Source organism: Colletes latitarsis, chromosome 5, assembly GCF_051014445.1.
Source record: "Colletes latitarsis isolate SP2378_abdomen chromosome 5, iyColLati1, whole genome shotgun sequence".
Classification (NCBI taxonomy): domain Eukaryota; kingdom Metazoa; phylum Arthropoda; class Insecta; order Hymenoptera; family Colletidae; genus Colletes; species Colletes latitarsis.
The window spans coordinates 34223586-34245893 of NC_135138.1; the positions used below are offsets into that span (position 1 = coordinate 34223586).

The following is a 22308-nucleotide window of genomic DNA, read 5'->3' on the forward strand; positions in this document are numbered from 1 at the left end:
CTCCGTGGCAGTCGTTGAGAAACACCCGAGGAACCCGAGACGATGAACGCCGCCTTGCGGAACGAGCGGTCGGAACAGATCGCTCGCCTCTCCGTAGACCTGTTGTTTATTACTTGGCACGACATAGAATGTTGGAGCGATGCGTGCACGTCCTCCTCGGACCAGCAGCCTCTGGTCCAAGCAATTCGCGACGATCCATTTCAAACACCAAGGTCCTCGTAAACAGTTACCATCTTGATACTTTCTCGTTGTCGGGGCTTGAAACGGCTGGAAAGCCTAATTATCGGTTCCTTAACTTCGTCAACTTGTACCATCCAAGATACTGTCTTCTCTAACCTCCTGCGTAACGATCAGCGATGTTTACTTGGACCACCGGGGTCGTTGGTTGCCAAGGAGGACCGCGACATCCGCTCCACGCTGCGTACTCTACTAGTTGATTAGCTAGAAAACATTTAGCTGTGTAACTCTGCTTGCAATCCCGCCGCGGGATCTCGTTCGTAGAGCCCGCGACGGGATCCTCACGCGGCCTGCCGACCCCAGTGTAGATCAGACGAGCGTAGTAGGTACGTACACGAAAATAAAGAGAGAGACACAATACATAATACGTCCTAATCTGTTCCCCAGGCCCCCGTTGCTCCCTGGACCCCAGCCATCTCCAAACACTCGCTCCACACGTATGAATATATCTCTCGTACACGCAGGAAACACTGTTTGTAACTTTGTATCGTTGGTCTCGATATCGCTGCATGCTCAGTATGACGAGTCCTGGCCGAGCACGGCGACAAACCCTCGCGATGAATTTGGAAACGATCGATCGCGTGGCAGACCAAGGGAAGTTTGTCGGGGAATCTTTGCGCGCGGTCCAGTTCTCTCGGTTTTGGACGCGTCCGTCGAACTCGAAACCGTGGGACGCAACGGGATCGTCTCGGTAGCTCGGAGTTCCCGGAGTCCAGGGTCCGGGCGAATCTGTTCTGGAAAGGAAAGTTCGCGAACCGATTAGCGAGTCGGAAACTTGGCGAAACGGCTGACCGCGCGTCGACCCGTTTCACGGCCGATTACGCCTCGACCCAGAATCCAAGGAACCTGGTCGTCGTCGTGCTCGGTCACTACGGAGAGACGACAGGCCCAGCGCCTCCGTCGCTCGTTGTTTCGTCGTCGTCGAGGTTAAACGGGACGCACGGACTGATCCTCTCCTGGACGACGAATCTTTTCGCAGCTGGACGAGCTCCGGACGGAGGTGCAGCGCAGGGATCAGGAGCTCCTGGCAATGTCCGCCAAGATGAAGACCCTCGAGGAGCAGCACCAGGACTACCAGCGGCACATCGCCGTGCTGAAGGAGTCGCTCTGCGCCAAGGAGGAGCACTACAACATGCTGCAGGCTGACGTAAGTCATCCATCGCTCTAGAGATCGCTGAAAGCTTGGTAATTTAACGTTTTTGAGGTTATTGATATCGAATCTGAAATTGAAAATGTCAAATACGAAAGGGCGATATCAGTACGCGGTGTACAGGGTGTTCGACCACCCCTTGGTTAGGATTCTAGAGGACAAAATAAGACGACAATCAAGGATAGATACGATAGTAGTTCTCACCACAGACGAGGTACGCGAGTAGATCTTACATCTAATGTATTTTTTCTGGGACTTTAGAGCCCCATTAATACGCATTGTTTGCATTGTGAAACATTAAAATCATTCGATCTGTCCAGAAGTTATGATTTCTTTAACATACACATGAAAAGTAGAATATTCCTGGTCAGACGTTATATTTCCGGTAAAGAATTTTTTTCTCGAAAGTGCGTAGGAATTCGAGGGTTTGTGTATTCACCGAAAATGATTATAATTGACCCCCGCAACCGAAAATAATTTTTTCAACACGATTTGAAAACATATTTTTTCGCCGAAAAATTTAGGCACCTACCCCCTGACGATTTTTAGTTTTTCATTTTTAATAAATTTGTTTGACGCGCTACGGAAAAGTTGTTTAGTACTTTTTTATAGGTATCCATGAGCTTTACTTTCATACTAAATTTCAATGAGATCCATTGACCATTGTAGGAGTTATGGCCGTTTGAAAATTGGATCATTTTTATGGGGGTTTTCTAACTTTACGGGGTCAACGAACAACTTTCCCAATATTTTTAGAATTTCTACATATTCTGCATTAAAATACGCGTTGTTTGCCTTTTTAAACATTGAAATCCTCCAATCCGTTCAGAAGTTATGACGTTTTAAAGATATACACAAAATTTCAGGGAAACATATCAACGGTATGGTCAGACATTATATTTTCAGTAAGGAATTTTTTTCTCGAAACTGGTTAGGAATTCGATGGTGTGTCTATTCACCAAAAATGCTTGTAATTGACCACTGCAGCTAAAAATAATTTTTTCAGAACGATTTGAAATTTTTTAATTTCACCGAAAAATTTTCCAGTCGGTATGGCAATCAGATTGGGCCACGAAAGTCCATGAGGTGTAAAGTCTACTCGTATACCTCATCTGTGATGAGAACTACTATCACATAGACCCAGCTATTCGCAGATTACCGTTCTACAGGCGAAACTTAGAACGTTAATAACTTTTTAACGTAGCCTCAGTCAACAAATTGGTATTCTTGCCTCCCAGAATGTACCATCAAAATTTTTCCCAGAGGTGGTCGAGCACCCTGTATAGGAACGAAAGGTCTCTTTGGGGCGAGTACGAGAGGTGATGACCCCACATTTTAAAGCTTTCTGAAAAGAATAATTGCACCAACGCTGCCGATGATCCTTTTCATTCTCCTGTACGATTGTAACTTTCCCCAAACATCGCCAAACGCATCCACGAGACTCCCCCTGGTGCAATAAGTTCGAAACTCCCACGATCGTCCAGTGGAAGGGCCCCGTGTCGAATCGGGGTCGAAGCTGGGGAATCGAATTCAGGGGAGGTCAACAACGGGGAAAGAGGAAGGCCAGGCTGCAGGAAACTGGGTCGTTCAGAGCTTCTCTCCTCTCCTCGTTCCGCAGACTGTCCGCGGCGTGTCAGGTCGCGTGCACACACATACGCGCGTGGGCGTACAATGCGGATCGGTCTGGTCCTTCGTTGACAGTCCTCCAGCCTTGTAATGGACGCTCGTGTGCGTGCAGGTGGAGGAAATGCGGCAGAGGCTCGAGGAGAAGAACCGGATGATCGAGAAGAAGACGCAGGCCGCGTTGCAGGCGCAACAGGAACGGAATCGCATGAACACGGAGCTCACCGAGATCAAGGATCACATGGACATTAAGGACAGGAAGATCAATGTTCTTCAACGCAAGGTGAGTGACTTTCGATGTTGTTCTTTCGCGGTTCCGGACACGTGTCCTCTCGTACGCACCGGTTGAAGTTAACCCTTCGCGGTTGGAGCCTGTTTCATTTTAATCCCACGGCGACTTTGGGCGGGATTCTAACGAGGAAACTTTAATCAGTGACACGTACGTCGATTTTGATCGATTGCTTATTGGATCAACCTTTGGATACTGCCTTTGGACTTTGAGGGAGATACCATTTCATTCGTGCGATTGTAACTTGTAAATTATGGGAGAATAGATAAATACAGCGTTTTTGAAGACTCGTATGAAATCACCACTTGATTTTTATTTATGGAGAACTTTAAAAGAAGTGACGTCGTACGAAGAACCAAAGCAAATAATTCCTTTTTCAAGAGTTTCGTCATATCTAGGCCTTCAAGAGCAACATGACGTTTATTTAGATCTTTGCTTGAATACAAGTGCATAAATAAAAGGGTTAATATCTCCTTGAAAGTAGGAAACACGTAAATACTTTTAGGTTAATTCAATAAACACTTGTGCAAAGTTTCATAAAAATTGGAGCGTGTCACTTACTAAACTCCCCTTGTAAGTACGAGTAGCTATAGAGTCTGTAAGTCAATTTATACAGTGTGAGTCTATAGAAACTAGATCAGGTTATAACAGTAGTTCTAAAAGTAGACAGAAAGAAAACGTAAAGGAAAATTTTATAGAGTTTAATAACTCTACTATCTTGTGATACGACCTTTTCCCGAGTGCATCGATGTATTTGCAAAATGCAATTGCACTCCCTTTTCTGAACGGAAGTATCTGATTTTTCTTTAATAAATAAAATACTAGAATCAACCTGCGTATCAAAAATATACAAGTGAAATACTTAAAAAATGTTTCATTGCAATGGGTGGTCAAATAAAATCTTTTATATTGTGGAAAGTATTTATTTAAAATTATCAATCGACTGCAAAGGGTTAATATTTCAACTCCTTTTATTTCTTTGTTCGTTCAATGCAAGGTCTGTGCAAAATGAGAAAGCTATCGATACCAGTTTAGATGGTTTTTGGGTACATGGATAATTTTCCATCTACCATTAACTTTTTCCCTGAATTTTTAGTAAAAGTTTTGAATTAAATTTGATATTAAGTATAATATATTAAAATTGGAAAATCGTAATAATCAATGTGCAAAGCAAACTCAGATATTCAACTCTTTAATAATTCGTTTAAATATTTAACTTCGATGGTCGACGATTATTGGCTGCTATTGTTGCCCAAAATTCGACCATTTAGACCCGCTGTTTGCGTTCGACGTAATGTAAATTATCATTGCGAAAGACTAAAGGGCTAAACATGAGGTAATAACGGCCACCTGTGTAAATTAAACCTTAATTAATTACAAAGATCCGCTCCAATTACGAGTTAAACGCGCGACGACGCGCGTTCATTATCCTCCCCATACGAACGCCCTTCATCTTCTCAATTAGTGATCTCCGTAGTTGCCCTCGTTTTGCATAGACCTCTGCAATCTGTCGCATCAAACGAGAAAAACACCCCTTTCTTTCGACCCGGCATCCCATCGAGCAGAAATGTCAAACAGTCGCTCGAGTCCCGAATTTATTTATGTTTCGCGTATCCAGCACGCGAAGACGATAATTTATGCTAACGAAATAATCTGAATATCCGACGATCGATGTTTAAACCGCATGAATATGCATAACGGCGACATTACGGATATTTGTACAAGTGCGATCATCGATTCGAGTAATGGTTCCAGTACATGTGTTGCATCTGAACTACCCCAACGAGAATTGACTCGTTCTGTCACTTTAAATCGTTGATCGAGATTCTAAGGGAAAAATATTTGCGATCTAGCGGGACGAGCGTTGATACATAAACAATACGAAACACCCCCTCTGGGGCAGTAGAGAAATTGGAGACAGAAGAAATTTTCGTTTCAAGTTTCAAGTTTCAATCGGGCAATACAAATTGTTGATACGAAATTAAGGGTTGGGAATTTTATACTTATATACTGGTGTACTTAATAATCTTTATTGATTTTATATTAAATAATGTCTCTTTAAAGTAAAAAAACATACGAATATTATAGTCACATGTTGGGCTGAGATTGACTAGAAATAACCGTAAATAAAATGAGTTACGGTGGTTGGAACTTTTAATCGTGTAATTCCGAAATGGTCGCAGAGAATTGAAAGAAGAGATAAAAATAACACGGTCGTGTCATGCGGCCATTAGTGCTGAAAGTGACTTTAATCAGTCCGAGCAGCCCTATCAACGCATCATCAGCATTCTAAAACGGGCAACCCTCTTTATAAACCGTATTATCGACGAGAAGGACACTATTCAAATTTCACACTCAATTACGAATCCTTTAACCTCTTTTCTCCTGAGAATTCACAAAAGGCGGAATCGTATCACCGCTCTAAAAAAATCAATCCTCCTCGTAAAACAATTTACCAATAATAAACTAACTTTTACACAATCGACTCGACGTAACTTAAAATAATTAAAATTGTTAAATCGTGCCAGCATTAACGCTCAAAGTGACTGTAATAAGGGTAGTTGTATCGCGTCGTCAATATTCTAAATCGAGTAACCCTCTTTATAAATCATATAAGAACAGTATTTGAAAGCATTATACTTGTTTATCTCTTCACCCCCCCAAGAGTTGAACGTATCATCGCATGGTCACCACCCTGAGAAACGAACCCCAACCAATTTATCGCTAATAAAAATTCTTTTTCACTCTCGTGACTCTTAAAATACGGAAAATTGAGGAACCGGACGATCGTATCGACCAAGCAGCGTCCATTAACGTTCCACGAACAATCAAAGTGACTGTAATTAGGCAGCGTGATCAGCATTCCGCCGCGAAAAGAATCGTAATCGTCAGTTTTCTCTGGTCCCCGGTTAATTAATTCGAACGGATCGAAAGTGGTTTTCGTCCTGCGATTAATTGGCCGCCCCCGCGTCGAGGGGGAGGCCAGCACACTCGGGGCAGACTATTTCCCACAATGCGACTGCGTCCAATGCGCATGAGTGTGGATCTTGGCGTCGATTGGTGTGTGTGTGTGTGTGTGACGTGCGCGCGCTCGTACGACACATTTTTCCAATGTTTTTCCCCTTTAGCGTGCTCGTAGTCGATGGTGTAACTGCTGTTCGAACGCGGCTCGCACGTTTTATCCTTAAGTTTCGCACCCCCTTTAGTTGGCCAGTCTGTTTTTGTATCGTTTGTAAATAAAAAAACAATTAGAAACATTACGTTGCGTTACGTTTCTTTTATTTCTTTATTCTTTATTTAAGAGTGCACCCACCACCGTTGTGTATTTTTTTTTTTGATCCATCGATGATTGATAACAACCGAGACGAAGAACGACGAAGGAGAACGTCTCTTCGTGGACTGTCATCAATTATTGATTACCAATCAGTGCTTTTGACGTAGAACCACCGCACCCCGAATTATTTTCGTCGTTCTTTTGTATTTTTATGCTGCATAGAAGAACGTTCGTTTTATAATTTTGTTCTTTCCGGGCAGTTGTCACCGGGTGATTTGGTTGTTATTGTCGCGAGCGTACATGGTGTTCTGCTAAAAACAAATCATGGTAATATCTTTACTGTTTTAAATGGAAAGGGTAAATGTTGCTTAACGCGATGGCGATTGTTTGTGGAGGCGTGGAGAAAATTTAAAAGATACGTTCTCTACTTATTCTTGAAATTTAACTCTTTTCTATATGTAAATATACCAAATAACATTGAAGTTGGATTTAGGAACTGCACTGCAGCTGCACCGTGCTTCCTTGCATATTTATTTTCTCGTATCTGAAACCAGTAAATGAATGTTAATTTTACGTTACATAAAAATAAATGAAATATATTTTCATAGTCGTTTTGCCAAAATATCAATCTGCGAGTGATTCTGTCATAAAAAATTGAAAATTTTGTTCAATAAAAGTAATTTCAACCTTCGAACGTTCTCCACGCCCCCGCCTGCAAAGAAATAATTTTCGTACGAATCTTTTAAGCAATGATTTCTCCTATTACTTGAAATAGCAAAAAACATACAGTCTGTTTCTAGTAGGACACTCTGGTTAAGTTGTATAAATGTGTTGCGGATGATGTTTGAGAAGATTGGTGAACATAAGATGGCAGGTAAGTGAGGACATACGTTCATGCTTTAAACCACTGAAAATAACAAGATTCGCAATAAATAACAGCATAAAAATGACGAGAATAACAATTTTAAACCACTAACAACAGTCTAAAAAATATACTAACTCTCTTCTAACGTTTCACTGCTTCCGTTAAAACGCCTAATTATAATAATATTAATACGTACCCTTTTCATAGTAAACAGAACAATCAAATTCATGGTAGCGAAGCGGAGGAGCAAAACAAGCAGGAAATTAATCAATACAATTATTAGACGTGGTATTAATTGTAAATATAGAAATGATTGCGTATGAACAACAAATTTTTTATCTATATTTGTGAAGCAAAGGTAGCAACAATAATGATACAATTCATACATTCAATACAATTTATACTATATCCAGTTTAATCGTGATTAATTAGTATATTTTACCAACATACGCTCTCAGGTATATCATCTGCAATATTTAGATTATAATTAATGTGGTATCAAAATACTAGTATCAAATCTGATCAAAATTTTCTTTCTTGATTTTTGAATTTTCACGCGTAATTAATATTTTATATTTTCAATTTTTGCACCCTCGTTCTTTTTGTTACTAATCGCCAAAAATTTGTAACCACTGTTATCTTTCTAACCTGTGTCTTGATTGATCTATCCCTATTCGAATCACGTCTTCTTTTGACTTTTTGTTAGCCCCAGAGGGTTTCTTATTCCTGACTGGAATTGAAAGAAAGCGACAAAAAATTAGAATGCTCACGACGGAGTCGTTGTTACTTTAGATCGAGAACCTGGAGGATCTGCTGAAGGAAAAGGACAACCAGGTCGACATGGCCAGGGCGCGTCTAACGGCAATGCAGGCGCACCACTGCAGCAGCGAGGGTACACTTAGTAGCCTCGAGGAAGCGATAGGAGATAAGGAGAAGCAAATGGCGCAATTACGCGATCAGAGGGATAGGGCGGAGCAGGAGAAGCAGGAAGAAAGGGAATTACACGAGAGGGAGCTAGCCGAGTACAAAATGAAAATTCACGCCCTCGAGTCTGAGGTGAGTCCCCGGCGGTAATTCGACAGATTTTCATTTAACGAGTCCTTTACGTTCGCGGTTCTTGCCAAAGGAAATGAGCTTTGTCTCGTTTATCGTTCTGATAAGATAAACTTATCAGAGATCATCGTATCTGACTTTGTAGCTTGCCACTTATTCGTTCGTGCATAATCAACAAAACAACTACCCTTTGATCTACACCTTTTCATTCCATAAATGTCAAATATTAATAAAGCAATCAAAAATGTATTCCAATTGAATTTAAATTCAATCTTATCGAAACATCAAGCAAAATTTTTTAGACTTCGATCTCGAAAAAATACAATCGATCATGTAATCATAACTAGGCTGCGGTTCTTTATGCAAATTAATATTTTTGTTAACAGAATTAATGAAATGGGAGCTTTGTGAACATTCAGTGTCTTAAAGTGCATTCTGTCCCAAAGCAAATTTATCGAAAAAAATAAACTTGAAATCTGTGCAATTTTATTGAATTCGTCGTCTGCCATTGCTGATCCTCAGCGAGGGTACACGGATTCGTGTGACCGATCGTAGTTCACAAAATTCCATGAATAAAACAAGTTGTAAAGTAGTTCCCTGGCCAAAACTCTAACGTGGCTGGCACTCTGTCCGCAGGTCGAGAAATTGGGCGCCCGTTTGGAGAGGGCGCAGGCAGAGAAGGATAGATTGGAGGCGAAGCTGGAAAGCTCCCAGTCAGAGTTAGGCAAGAGCAAAGCAGAGCTTGACAAAGCTGCGTCCGAGGTTGGTCGCAGCGGCGCCGACTGGGAAGCTGCCAAACAGAGACTGACCAGGCTGGAGCTGGAGAACGAAAGACTCAGGCACGATCTCGAGAGGTCGCAGACCACCTACGGAAGGAGCTCGCTGAACTCCACCCAGGAAATGGACAGGATCCAGGAACGCGCCGAGAAAACGGCTGCTGAGCTCAGGAGGGCCCAGGCAGAACTCAGGGTCACACAGGCGGACAATGAAAGGGCCAGGGCCGAGGCTGCCGCCCTCCAAGAAAAGGTAAACTCGAGTTTAAAAGCCTCGACCTCTTCCACCTTCTTCCACGACATATTTTCTGTGGTGTTGCTCTCCCTAGAGAATGCTATATCCTGTCGTTTGAGATCAGAAACCACGACCGTACTTTATTTTTTAATTATTCACTGAATTTACAATTATTTCCGTTGGAGAATTTTTAATGAATATATTGAGTAAGACAATAACATGAATAGCATATTGGTGAATATTTAAGGGTGAAAGGACGTACTTTAGGAGTTAATACTGAAAATTACATCACTCGTATAGGTGACAGGATTTATTACTATGGAACTGGAAAAATTAATTACGTGGACTGAAAATGTGCTAGGTAAAGAAATGAAAAAATAAATGCTAGGAATATTATTATAAGGAATTATAAATGTGGAGCCATAATGAGCAACCAGAGCTTTGTAGAGGGTTGTTTCAGCCCCTAAATATAATAATACGTGACTCACTTTAAGTATTTTTTATATTTTTACATATCAAGTGCATTCTGCAGTTTCTTTTAGTTAAAGTTTAGATAAACCTTGAAGAAATCTAATAAATTGGTTGTACCATCGTCTGTGAAATCTTCATTAGAGAGGTAATACGCAAAACTTGATCCGATACCTCCGTGCTAACGAACTGGGTAGCAAAGCTGATTGAAAACCGAAGGGATCCGTGAAATTCGTGGCAAAATCGTTTTCTCCGTTAATGAAACGTCGTGGAGCTAACGAACCACCGGAGGATTTCGATCGACGGGGAATCGACGCACCGGGGAACTGCGTTACTTTCGTAAAAAAATGAGAGACTATAGTCGGAAGTAACCTGAATCAGTTCACTGTCCAGTAATCGGTACCCCGTCGGTCCCGTGACTATTAATCGACGATCCAGTCGACTTGGCAGCTTTATTCCGTCTCCCAAGAATCAAGAACAATGGACGTTAATAGAGATCGATTCGAAGTAAAATCTCGATCTCTGCTCGTCGATCCGACGATGTCTGCCCGTCGCGCGGTGGGATCTAATTTCCAATCACGCCCTTGTTCTTCCCAGTGTCGTCGCTCTTCCGGGCCTCGTCGATGACGCGAAACGAACCGGTAATGAAACTGTCGGTTAAGTGGCCGGAAAATTGCACGCAGTCCCGCGCCTGAATGGAATCGAAGACACCTGACTAGCATTTTTTATCGGGGCAAACCATTACAGTTTCTTTTTCACATTTAAATTATGAAAACGTTTCACTCATTTAAAAAAAAAATTCTCAAACCATTGTGAGAAAACCCCTATTTCACCAAGGGTTGATTTCGACGAGGTACTTAGTATTTGAAATCAATGTTTAGGACAGTGGATACTTTAGACAGAAACAAAGAATAGATGAAAGTAATTTTAAGCATAAATAATAGCATGCAAAAGAAATAATTCAGTTAATAACATCAGTGTCTAGGGCATTTATTGAATGCATCGTGTAGCAGTGGAAATATCATTAACGTTTAAAAATACTTTGGAAGAGAGACACAGATGGTAATTCTATGTACAAAAGTAACCAAAAAACGTAGAATAAAATCGTTAAATAATATTAAATAAGGCTTGACTGTCGCGTCTGACAATTATCTGTTATTTCTACTTACGCCGTCATCCAGGATAATAAATCCATCCTAATGAGCTCTATTTTCATTTTTAACGTTATTTTCGTTATTCGTGCAGGTGGAGAAGAGCCAGGGTGAGGTGTACAGGCTGAAGGCCAGGTTGGAGAACGCTCAAGGCGAACAGGAGAGCCTTCGGGACGAGTACGATCGGGCCCAAGCGTCCGTGGCCAGACTTCACTCGGAACGGGACAAAGCGATAGGCGAACTCGAAAAGGCCCAAGAGGAACTCGAACGTACTCAGGCGACTCTTGGTAAATCGCAGCTTCAGCAGGACAAGCTTCAGAATCTATTGGACAAGACGCAGAGCGAGGTGGACAAGCTTCAGGAAAAACTGGACAAGACGCAAACGGAAATTCGCAGGGTAAGTCCGATGTCCTGAGGATTCTGATACACTCTCTACCATGATTAGTGTGTTGAAACTCTGAAACCTTCCCGGTAGATGCAAATGGAACGAGAGAAACAGAATTACGACTTCGAGAATGTACAGAGTCAGCTGGACAAAGCCCTCGGCCAGTCGACGAGAATGCAGAAGGAACGAGAAACGATCCAACTGGACGTCGACCGGCTGCAGGATAAATACGAAAAGGCTCAGGTAAGATGGGTTGTTGACATTTTAGGGTTTTTGATATATTCTAGTCGGAAGTAAAAATGTTTGAGTCCTTGGATAGGATAAAGGAGCTTAAAAATGTTTAGAAAAATTCACGTTGCATGAAAATTGAGGATATTCGAGCAATTCGGTTTGTTTCGAATCGTTTGATCGTTTAAGATTGTTTTTGCTGATTTGTACAAGTAAGAAATTAAAAATCTCGAGAAAGTATGGAAGCGAAACTGTCATTCTATGGAAAGAGTATGCTCGGTCACGGTCTCTTCTTACGTCCGGCAGATCATAATGCAACGGCTACAGAAGGAAAGGGACGGGTTTCAAGAGGAAACGCAGAAGTTGCACGAGAGGATAGAGTTCCAACAGAATCAGATAGCTAAGATGCAACGGGAGAAGGAGAACGTACTGTCGGAGCTCGATCTGGTGAAGGAAAGATGGGAGAAGGTGCACAATTCTCATCAGAAGCTGACCGTAAGTAGTCGTCAAACTCGTTCTCCTAAATCAAAAGAAAAATTTCCGCATCTTGGACAAATAGTCAAAGTCACGCTCCTCATTTTGGAAAATTCTGCTCCGCGTATTAAACAGTGTCGGTACTGGCAATCGACGTCAAAATTTTACATTGATCGTTTCGTTTAATTGTCACCGTGTAGCTTGAACGAGACGACGCAGTGACCGAGATAGAGATCCTGAAAGAGAAACTGGACAAGGCTCAATATTCCATGAACAAGGCTCACGAGGAACGAGAGAACGCGAACAAGGAATTCGAGAAGATGCTAGAGAAGTATGACAGGTAAATAAGAGTGTCCTTTCTATTAAATCGATTGTGCAGATAAAATTGTGGGGGAACTACAAAGAAGAGTTCCAAACGTAGACTTGGAGACTTTCCCTATACGTTCCTCTCTCTTTTCCCACTTTTGAAACAAACAGCCCCGAATATAATAAAGAAAATTAGATCCAACCTTCTGTAATAACCGGTGACGATTTTGTGGTTGTCCAACAGAGCACAGAGCGACGTGTACCGGCTACAGAACCGCATCGAGGTGATGGAGGCCGACAGGGATCGTCTGGAGCTCGAGACGGACAAGCAGCAGATGCTGGCAGGGAAGAGTCGCGAGGAAGCGCGGAAAGCTCAGGAGGAGCTGGCCCGCGTGCAGGAGCTGTACGACAGGGCAGCGTTGCAGCTGGGTCGGACGAAGGAGCACGAGGAAAAGTCGAAGGAGGACCTGGACAGATTGTCGGTGGACCTGGAGATGGTGCGTGAACGGTACGAGAAGTCGCAGATCGAGCTACGCCGGCTGCAGAACGAGAGGGAGAAACTGGTCGCGGACAACGAGCGTATCAGCTTCGAGCTAGAGCGCGCGCACTCGCAGCTGAACAAGGCGCAGGCGGCGACCGAGAAGACGCAGGAGGAGCTGGTCCGTATGCAGCAGGAGATCGAGAAGATGTACGAGAAGCACGACAGGCAACAGGCGGAAGTGAGGAAGGCTCAGGGGGAGACGGAACGATTACGCGTGGAAGCTGAGAGCGCGCGCGAGGAGTGCGAGAGGTACGCGGCCAGGTTCGGCAAGTATCAGGAAAGCCAAGAACGGCAGAAGGAGGAGCACGAGTGGGCGAAGCTGGAGGTGGAGCGGCTGAGGGATCGGCTGGAGAAGGCGCTGGCGGAGCTCGAGCGCGCGAGGAAGGCCGAGCAGGACGCCTCGAGGCTGCGCGCCGATCTGGAACGTGCGGAGGGGGTGCGAGGTAAATACCAGTACGAGCAGGAGAAGTGGCAGAGCGAGGGTAGTAGGCTACAGCAGGAGGTGGAGAAGCTGCGCGAACGTCTTGAGAGCCGCGAGACGGAGCTGAAGAGGACGCAGACGGACAACGGGGAGCTCGAGGCGAAGCTGCACAAGACGCAGCTTCTACTCGAGCGGGCTAGGGAGGAGACCACCACGGCGAACGCGGCGCAGGAGCGGAATCGGGGCGAGATCGAGCGGGCTAGAATCGAAACCGAGAAGATACGCGACCGTCACGACAAGGTGAAGGCGAGAGCGGACGCCCTAGAGGCGGACAACGAAAAGCTCCGCGTCGAGATCATCCGGCTGGAGAGGCTGATGCAAACCGAGGGCAAGACCAGGTCGGAGAGCGCGAGCATCGAGGTAGAGCGGCTCCGGGCCAGTCTGGATAAGGCGATCGTGGCGCGGGATCAGGTGGAGCTCGAGGCGGGCAGACTGGCCAGAGAGCTTGAGAAGGCGCACCTGCAGACGGCCAAGTTCCAAGAGGCCGCCGAGGCGAACAAGAAGGAGCTGGAACGGTTAGCCGCGGACACGCAGCTGCTGCGGGACGAGCGCGATGCGCTCAGGCAAGATCTGAGAAGGTTGCAGCAGCAGCAACAGCAGCAACAGCAACAACAACAAATCGCCGGCAGCGAGGAGATGGCGCATCTGCAGCACGAGCTGCAGCTGGCGCAACGGGAACGCGACAAGATGGCCGCGATACTGGAGAACCGTGAGAAACACTCGGAGAAGATCGAGAAGATGAAGGAGAAGCTCGAGGTGGAGGCGAAGCAGCTGCAGGTGGAACGCGATCAGCTGGTGATACAGCTGGAGAAGTCGCAGGAGATGCTGGTGAACTTCCAGCAGGAGCTGAACGTAAACGAGGCGGAGGTCGAGCGTCAGCGGGAGGAGGTGCGCCGGTTGCAGCAGCTGCAGCAGCAGAGGGCGCACGCCCAGACGCCCGACAGGGCCGCGAAGGAGGCGCTCGAGGCGCAGATGCGCGAGGTGCATCGACTGAATCAGCAGATGCAGAACCTGACGCAGCAGCAGGCCAAGGAACGACAGAGGGCCGAGCAGGCCGAGAAACGGGTGCAGGAGCTGCAAAAGCAGATCGCCTCGAGGGACACGATGGCCGGCGGGAACGAGGCGCAGGTCGAGCAATGGCGTAAGCTCTGCGAGACGGAGAAGCAACGGGCGGACTCGGCCGAGAGGCAGGCCGCGGATCTCCAGAAACGCATCCAGACGACGGAGAGGCAGCTGCACGCCCAGCAGCAACAGATCCAGCAGATGCAGCAGCAACAGCACCAGCTACAACAGCAACAACAGCAGCAGCAGCAGCAACCGCAACAGAACGGCCAGGAGGCCGCCAGGCTGAGAAAGGAGCTCGAACGCGCGCGAGAGGAGGTTAAGCAGGCGGCCGTCGAGCGCGAGCGGTTCCAGGCGCAGCTCGAAATGCTGTGCCAGGAACTCGAGAGGAATCAGGTTAGCAGCACGACCTGCACTCGCTCGCGCTGACCTACACTACGCCTACACCCGCACTGTCTGCACTCCTCTGTCCGCCAACCGTGGCAGATCGTTGTCGACCGGCTACCGACACACCGCGCCTCTCGTCTCTCTATGTCTTCTCATTTAAACCGCAGCCTCTGCCTTCGTCGTCGACGAAGCAGAACTCGCCCACAGCTCATACACGCCGCAAAAAAAAAAAAAAAAAATAATTAAATATAATAGAACGATCACGACCAAAATAATCATGTATATATACAGACGAGACCGGAAACGATGCACCCGCACATCTTTCTCATCTTTGTGTTGCGTACATGTATAATCTCCGGGCGTTCGTCACACTTCACAGCGAAGCGCAACATCGCCCTCATCATATATCATACCCATTCAAATATTCCCACCCACGATCCCCGACGACCATTGCGATCACCAGGCTAGCCGTGCGTGGCGCGCACGACGACGCAGCGCAACGCAGGATTTTATTTATTTCGTTCGTAAACAGGACTTATTAATCGATGCTCTGACAGTGTAGTGTGATCGAATGTTTTATCATTGGGAGCCCTTATAGGTAGCTCGATTCTGTACATTACTGATCCAATTGAAAGATCAGATTTATCTCGAAGGTACAAAGGTAGCGATTAAGAGTACCCAAGACCACAAACATGTTCTACCCCTTAATACACCACTACCAGGAAGCGTTAGACTAGTAATTTTTTATCACTATTATTGCCAGAATCTAACACAACAAATGGTTTTTCATTTCAAAATGTTGAGTAAGAAGATTAGATCCGAGGCTGGCCTTCCATGGTACTGATTCTTAATTTAATAGGACTATAATTTAATAGTTCTCTGGGATTTCATTATGGAATTCTAATCAGTACAACGTGATACATAGTTAAAAAATCACTTTCTCCTTCGTGGATTGTTATTTACTTCCCAAAATGAAAGAAGAGCGTAACACATAATTTGCGAACAAACGAAACAGCAACTGGATTTAAATATTGAATATGCAATGCAAAGCACGCTGCGCTGCGTCGCGCTGCGCTCGATGCGCGACCATTATCAAGCACAGCCATATTCGCGCGCTCATCGCTCGTTTTCTTTTCGTTTACTTTTTACTATTCGATCGTTTATGCCGTTTTTTGCTGTTATGTTTGTTGTTGTTACCACCGTCAGCGACGACGAGGAGACGAACGAAAGAAATTGTGCGTTTAATCTCTCGATTCTGTGAAGATCGTCTCCTGAGTCGCGATCGGACGACGAGCAACATGGCGACCATCGCTGCTTTTGTTCCCTTGTTTTCGTTCGGCGAGCACGTGCCGATCCCAGGGATGGAAAATGGCTACGATCAAAAGCGGCGAATTTATCGTTCTCTGATCGGTGCACGCTCGCGCGTCGTGCGTTTTGCTCTTCGTTGTAGATACGAATCTGTCCATCTGGCGACATTTTTTGATACATATTTATACATGCCCTGCATATTTCGCCGTAAACGTCATTAGATTGCGAGAGAGCGTTCTCGACCGTGCGTAACTTATTTTTAATTGCGATTCATCCATCTCTCATTTTACCCGGCGCCGTGACCATGACGAACAATGGAACACAGACGTCCCCGTCGATCGATCCAAATTCAAATTACCAATTTCGAAACGTTTCTCTAGACGACCATTAGACAATTCCGAGGACGCTGTCGTTGATTCTGACTGACTTTCAAAAGCTTCAGAGTTGCGCCGATTGTGAGCTCCAACTATCCCTACCAAGTATCCAAATTAATTTTGAAAAATAATTTTAAACCGTTATCGACACGTACTTTTTCTCCGTCGAGTATCTTAGATTAAATTATACATTTATTATTTTTCAAACTCGCCTGAGAAATCGATTTGTGTATCACAGAAATACCGTAGTGACAAGCTGAAGATTAGAATGTTTTTCGTGGGTAGATTCGCAGAATATAGTTTGTAATTATTTTCCAAGTGGTCCCAAGTCTCAGAAAGTATAGTTTGCCTTTTTAGCTCATAATTGCCGTATTCCGAAACGATACGAAAATCGATTGCTGTTGGAAAGAGTGATAAATGTATTTGATTAATTTGAGAAGGTTCAGGTTGACCGGAGATAGCTTGAAAACGAATGAAGTTATTTAAGTAGCTTGCACTTTGGTAGCAACAATAAATTGGACGCGTCAGGCGTCCCGTGAAGTGCAAATTCTGCGGAATGGTCGCGGCCCTAGTATGGCGGCTTTCAAGCCTAGCTGTAGCGTCCCGTGGACGCGCTGGAACGCAATTACAAATATTGTTTCGACGCAGGTGGACCTGCACGAGGCGTCGAAGAAGCTCCAAGCTGGCGCCGGGAAACCTGGTACCGACACTACTCAAGAGAAACGACAGCTGGAGGAACAGAAACGACAACTGGAGGACCAGAGAAGACAGATGGAAGAACGAGCGAAGTCCGTAGACCAGAAAGCTAGAACGATAGAGGAGAAGGAGAGGACGCTCCAAAATCTCGACCAGGACCTGAAGAAACGGAAAGCGAAAATGGACCAGCTGGAGCAGCAGTTACAGAGGGTAGGGACACCCTAAAATCATTTTACCTTGTCGAAATCAATCACTATCGACCCTTTCGTTTGTGAATTACTGTCAAATTGCAAGAAGACAGTATTACCTGAGTAATTATATAGATGATGGTCCACCTGTCCGATTTGAATGACCTCAAAATATTTTTGCACTCCAAATTAACTCTTTTTCAATCTTCAAAGACTTCTTCATTAGAGAGTTTGGCGATAGTAAAATTCAGAACTTGACTGATCATCAGTAGATGCTGTAGACATCCAGCTTATTTGCAGTGAATAGCTTTGAAAGTATTTGTTTCATTTTAATTATATCAAAATAGTGACGGAATAGTCGACCTTCTATAGAAATTTTTGATACGCGTTTCATTTGTTTCTTCGAGCAGAGCGGTGGGTCGCCGGACAAAAGATTGGCGGAAATGCAGAAGAGTCTCGAGGCTGCAGAGAAAGAGTTGGAAAACGCGAAACAGGAGTCGATCAGAAGCGCTGCCGAGACCGAGAGGCTACTGCAGCTGATGCAGATGACTCAGGAAGAGCAGAACTCCAAAGAGAGACAAATCAGAGAACTTCAAGAGTTAGTAAAAAATTTTGTTATCGTTAAATTTTAACTCTTTTACTCCTCAACGCTGTGGACCAAGCGAATCATACGTAATGAACATATCGAACGATCAATGTTTTACGAAAATATTTTCTTATTTTCTTACAGTGCACTAAAAGCCGCACAAGCCAAGTTGAAACAAGCCGCAACTGCACAGCAACAAGAGGTCAGTGTGCAATTTACGGTTCAATCAATTTTCTTACGTTCTGAAATTTATGGAAATAAACTGTTCGTTTAATGGAGACACTTAATAGTATTTAGACGATCCAAGCAACCAATTTGATTCTACACATGTCTATTTCACGATTGTTTCATTCTATTTTTCATTTCATATAAAATTTACTAATATTTACATAATTGCTTAAATCGATTACAATACTATTAAGTTGTATAATTTATGTTTGAAAGAGAAACGAACGATAACGATCTACTTCATAATTAAAATAGTTTTTCTTTCCATTCGAGAACTAATCTTCACTCGATTCGCGCAAAGAAATACTTCCAACAAGTAACAATAATTAACAAAACTTAATTGGAAAGTTCAATTCTACAATACTACACCTATACAGAGTGGTCGGCCAACCCTGGGAGATTCTACAGGCCAAAATAAGACGAGAATCAAGAATATCAATTTGTTGATTGAAGCTTCGTTAAAAAGTTATTAAAAAATTAAATTAAAAAATTTCAAATTGTTCTAAAAAAATTATTTTTGGGTGCAGGGGTCAATTACAGTCATTTTTGGTGAATAGACATACCCCCGAAATCCTACTCACTTTCGAGAAAAAATTACTTACCGAAAATGTCTGACCATACGTTGATATGTTTCCCTGAAATTTTTCGGCGAAAAAAAAATTTTACAAATCGTTCTAAAAAAATTATTTCTAGGTTCTGGGGTCAATTACAATCATTTTTGGTCATTAGACATGCCCTCGAAATCCTACCCACTTTCGAGAAAAAAATTCGAGAAGGTGTGAAATTTTTCGACAAAATTAAAAAATTTCAAATCGTTCTAAAAAAATTATTTTCAATTGCAGGGGTCAATTACAATCATTTTTGGTGAATAGACATACCCCCGAATTCCTACGCACTTTCGAGAAAAAAATTCATTACCGAAAGTATAATGTGTGGCCGAACACCCTGTATAAATAAAAGTAGGGTTTAAATGGTTGAAAAAGAATTACGTTTTTAACATATTGTCAATTAAGTACAGTTTTCTAGTTGACAGTATATCGACAATCAGAGCATAAACACACTCAATGGAAATTGCAAATAAATCGTTGACAAAAGTGAATGGAAAATGCAGTGTCTCGTTATAGTATTCCAGGGTTAAAAATGTTAACGAAGATGTGGAAATTTTATTCTCGAATACCGAATAAACATTTTAGATTCGTTCGTGAATTAGATTCTAAATAAAAAATAAATTTACAAATAATTCTAAATTTTCCTATATCCAATTAGTTCTCGTTTCTTTGCGCGAATACGACGCATTGTCGCGATTCGCTCGTCGATTTTGGTCGCGATCGATCAACAGAGGAACACGACTAACGATTTTTCTTCTTGAATTTCCACGCTGCCCCTGGACACGACACGTACACACTTACATATTTGCTTGCTTGATTCGTTGTGTTTGCTTTCCGTCTGTGTTTGTTCCTCCATGTTTGTATCCCCCCGGCCTCGAAACAAACGACGAACGGCGAACGGGACAAAAAATATAAAAAAATACAAACCGAATCGGATCCGTGCGTTTTCGAATGACAATGTTGCGTGTCGAAATGAAAAATAATTTTTAAAAAAAGCAGGCGGGTCCCGCCGGATTCCTAAAAAGCTTGTTCTAAGGTCGATTTTCGTTGGGGACGCCTTCTCCGTTCTTTTTAGTACAATTTGCATATTAAGCGGAACTTTACAAGTACACGAACTTATTATACGAAACTAATTAAACGAAAGGATCGTACCGATTCGCCCATGGACAACACACGTCAAGATATATAATTATTTTACGTAACGCTGCGACCATTGTTATCGTATTTAATAATTATAGCGGGAAGATAATGACGATAATAACAATAATTATTGATATATATATAAATATATATATATAAATAAATATAGATATATATATAAATATAAATGTAAAGGTAACGAGAGAGGGAAACGGCAACAATAATGTTAATTATTATTACCGACGCGGTGATATATATATATATGTGTATATATGTATATACATATATACATATTAACGCAAGAGAAAGGACAGACGCATGTGTGTACATGTGTATATACACGTACGCTGCAGAGATATACGTATGTAGATATATAAATATAAATATATACATAAATCTAAGATGTAAAATGGTGAGAGAGGCCGAGGCAGAGAGCGCGGCTAAAGAGAGAAAATAGAGAAAGCCCAGATCATTTTAGTCGCTGAGACACGTTAATCACGCGTCGTCACATGCCATGGACGATGGAATCGACGAAAGTATAATAGAAAATGAAAACGATCACGAGCCACACCAAGACGTCACGTAGAAAGAAAAAGAAAACCCATTACGGATCGTGGGTACGGTTCACAGCCATTCGGAGACGCACCCTTACGTCGTTTCAGCACGAAACCGTTCGATGTCGCACGGTGATCGAACTCCTGCATTCGCCCACCCACCCCCCCTTTATCCCCCATGTTCGCCGTTTTGTTTTCGTTCACTTATTTTTTCTTTGCGTTGTCACCCGTCGCCTTTGCACACGCACGGTCACGACGTCCACGCGCACCGACGTACGCACACAGGACCTGGAGGTCGCCGCGTCCCGCGCCGAAAACGCCAGAGGCGTCGAGGAAAGCAGAAGAAAGGAGCTCGAGTCGAAGGACAGACGGATATCGGAGCTAGAATCGAAAGCGTCCGCCCTGGAGAGGCTGCTGAAGGAGCACGCGTACTCGAAAAAGATCAAGGACGTGAGGAACGTCAGCCTGGAGGACAACGACGGCTGGAAGAGGGAGCTGGGGATGAAGAACAGACGGATAGCCGAGCTGGAGGGCGAACTGGTCGCCTGCAAGACCGTCGAGGATGCAAACGTCGCGTCCGCGCAGAGTCCAAAGCTGACGGACGAGCTGAGGGAGGAGAAGGACACCTGGAGGAGGGAGCTGGAGGTCAGGAACGGTCGCATAGCGCAGTTAGAGGGGGAGATCGAGTCGTTGAAGAGGCTGGTCAAGGAGGACGGTCAAACGAGCAAGGTAAAGAGATGCAACGACAGCGAAACTACGGTCAAGGAGGGCGACGAGTCCTGGAAACAGGTGATCGAAGCGAAGAATCGACGGATCGTGGAGCTGGAGCAGGAAATGGAGTCCCTGGAGAATTTTCTCAGGGAGCACGCGGACACAGAGAGCGTACGGGAGCTGGAGATCGCGATCGAGAGGAAGACCAGGAGGATCGAGGAGCTGGAGGACACCGTAGCGGAGTTCGAGGACTTCCTGAAGCAGAATCCGGATGTGAAGGAGCTGCACGACCTGCGCTGCCAGGTGACCGCCGGAAATAGAAGGATTCAGGAGCTGGAGAGGTGGATCCAGAAGAACGGCGAGAACAGGGAGGCGAGGATCGATCAGGGCAGGGTCGTCGAACTGGAGGAAATGGTCACGCAACTGGAGGAGTACGTGAGGAAACACAACGTGGATGGACTGAAGAGGAAGCTGCAGGATCGAGAGTGCAGGATCGAACAGCTGCAGAACCGAATTGGGTATTTGGAGAAGGAACTGGTGAAGGTTGAGGAAAACTGTCAAGGTAAGAACGATGATCGATTGGGTACTTAGGAATCAGGGTTCTTTGAATGTCATGAACGAAGCAATCTTGCCAAGAGTTTGACGTAGTAACGTTTCTTTAAAAAAATTCTATCTTTTCTAGCGCCTCTCGAATCAAAATCAAAACAGCTTTTACGATAAATCCTGCTAAATCGACTGAAATAGAACTTTTATAATAGAAGTTCCAAAGAAAAATGTAGATTCTAATTCTTCGATTTCTTTAGGTAGAACAGTTTTATCTTCTTGGAAAATATTAAGAAGAACGATAACATCGTTTCCCTTAGATATTCCAGATACTCACTACTCTTTCCCTCGTTCAGAGGACCATGTTTGCATGTTCGTCTCACTAAATTC

At 44.0% G+C, this 22308-nt stretch overlaps 1 protein-coding gene across 10 annotated transcripts in view; it reads left to right on the plus strand.

Moving 5' to 3' along the window:
• The window catches only part of Brp (ELKS/RAB6-interacting/CAST family member bruchpilot), a 102349-nt gene that overhangs the window by 73422 nt on the left and 6619 nt on the right, over positions 1 to 22308 (plus strand). For 8 of the 10 annotated variants that reach the window (XM_076765367.1, XM_076765368.1, XM_076765371.1 and 5 more), the window contains 13 exons: positions 1217 to 1384; positions 3126 to 3293; positions 8231 to 8494; positions 9128 to 9517; positions 11213 to 11515; positions 11594 to 11746; positions 12038 to 12226; positions 12406 to 12545; positions 12756 to 14991; positions 17313 to 17570; positions 17959 to 18146; positions 18279 to 18336; positions 20950 to 21937. In XM_076765367.1, coding sequence (XP_076621482.1) covers positions 1217 to 1384; positions 3126 to 3293; positions 8231 to 8494; positions 9128 to 9517; positions 11213 to 11515; positions 11594 to 11746; positions 12038 to 12226; positions 12406 to 12545; positions 12756 to 14991; positions 17313 to 17570; positions 17959 to 18146; positions 18279 to 18336; positions 20950 to 21937 — 5503 coding nt within the window. Of the gene's footprint in view, positions 1 to 1216; positions 1385 to 3125; positions 3294 to 7380; positions 7448 to 8230; positions 8495 to 9127; positions 9518 to 11212; positions 11516 to 11593; positions 11747 to 12037; positions 12227 to 12405; positions 12546 to 12755; positions 14992 to 17312; positions 17571 to 17958; positions 18147 to 18278; positions 18337 to 19969; positions 20299 to 20949; positions 21938 to 22308 lie in introns of those variants that run through there. The other 2 variants (XM_076765377.1, XM_076765376.1) reach the window with 2 other exon arrangements.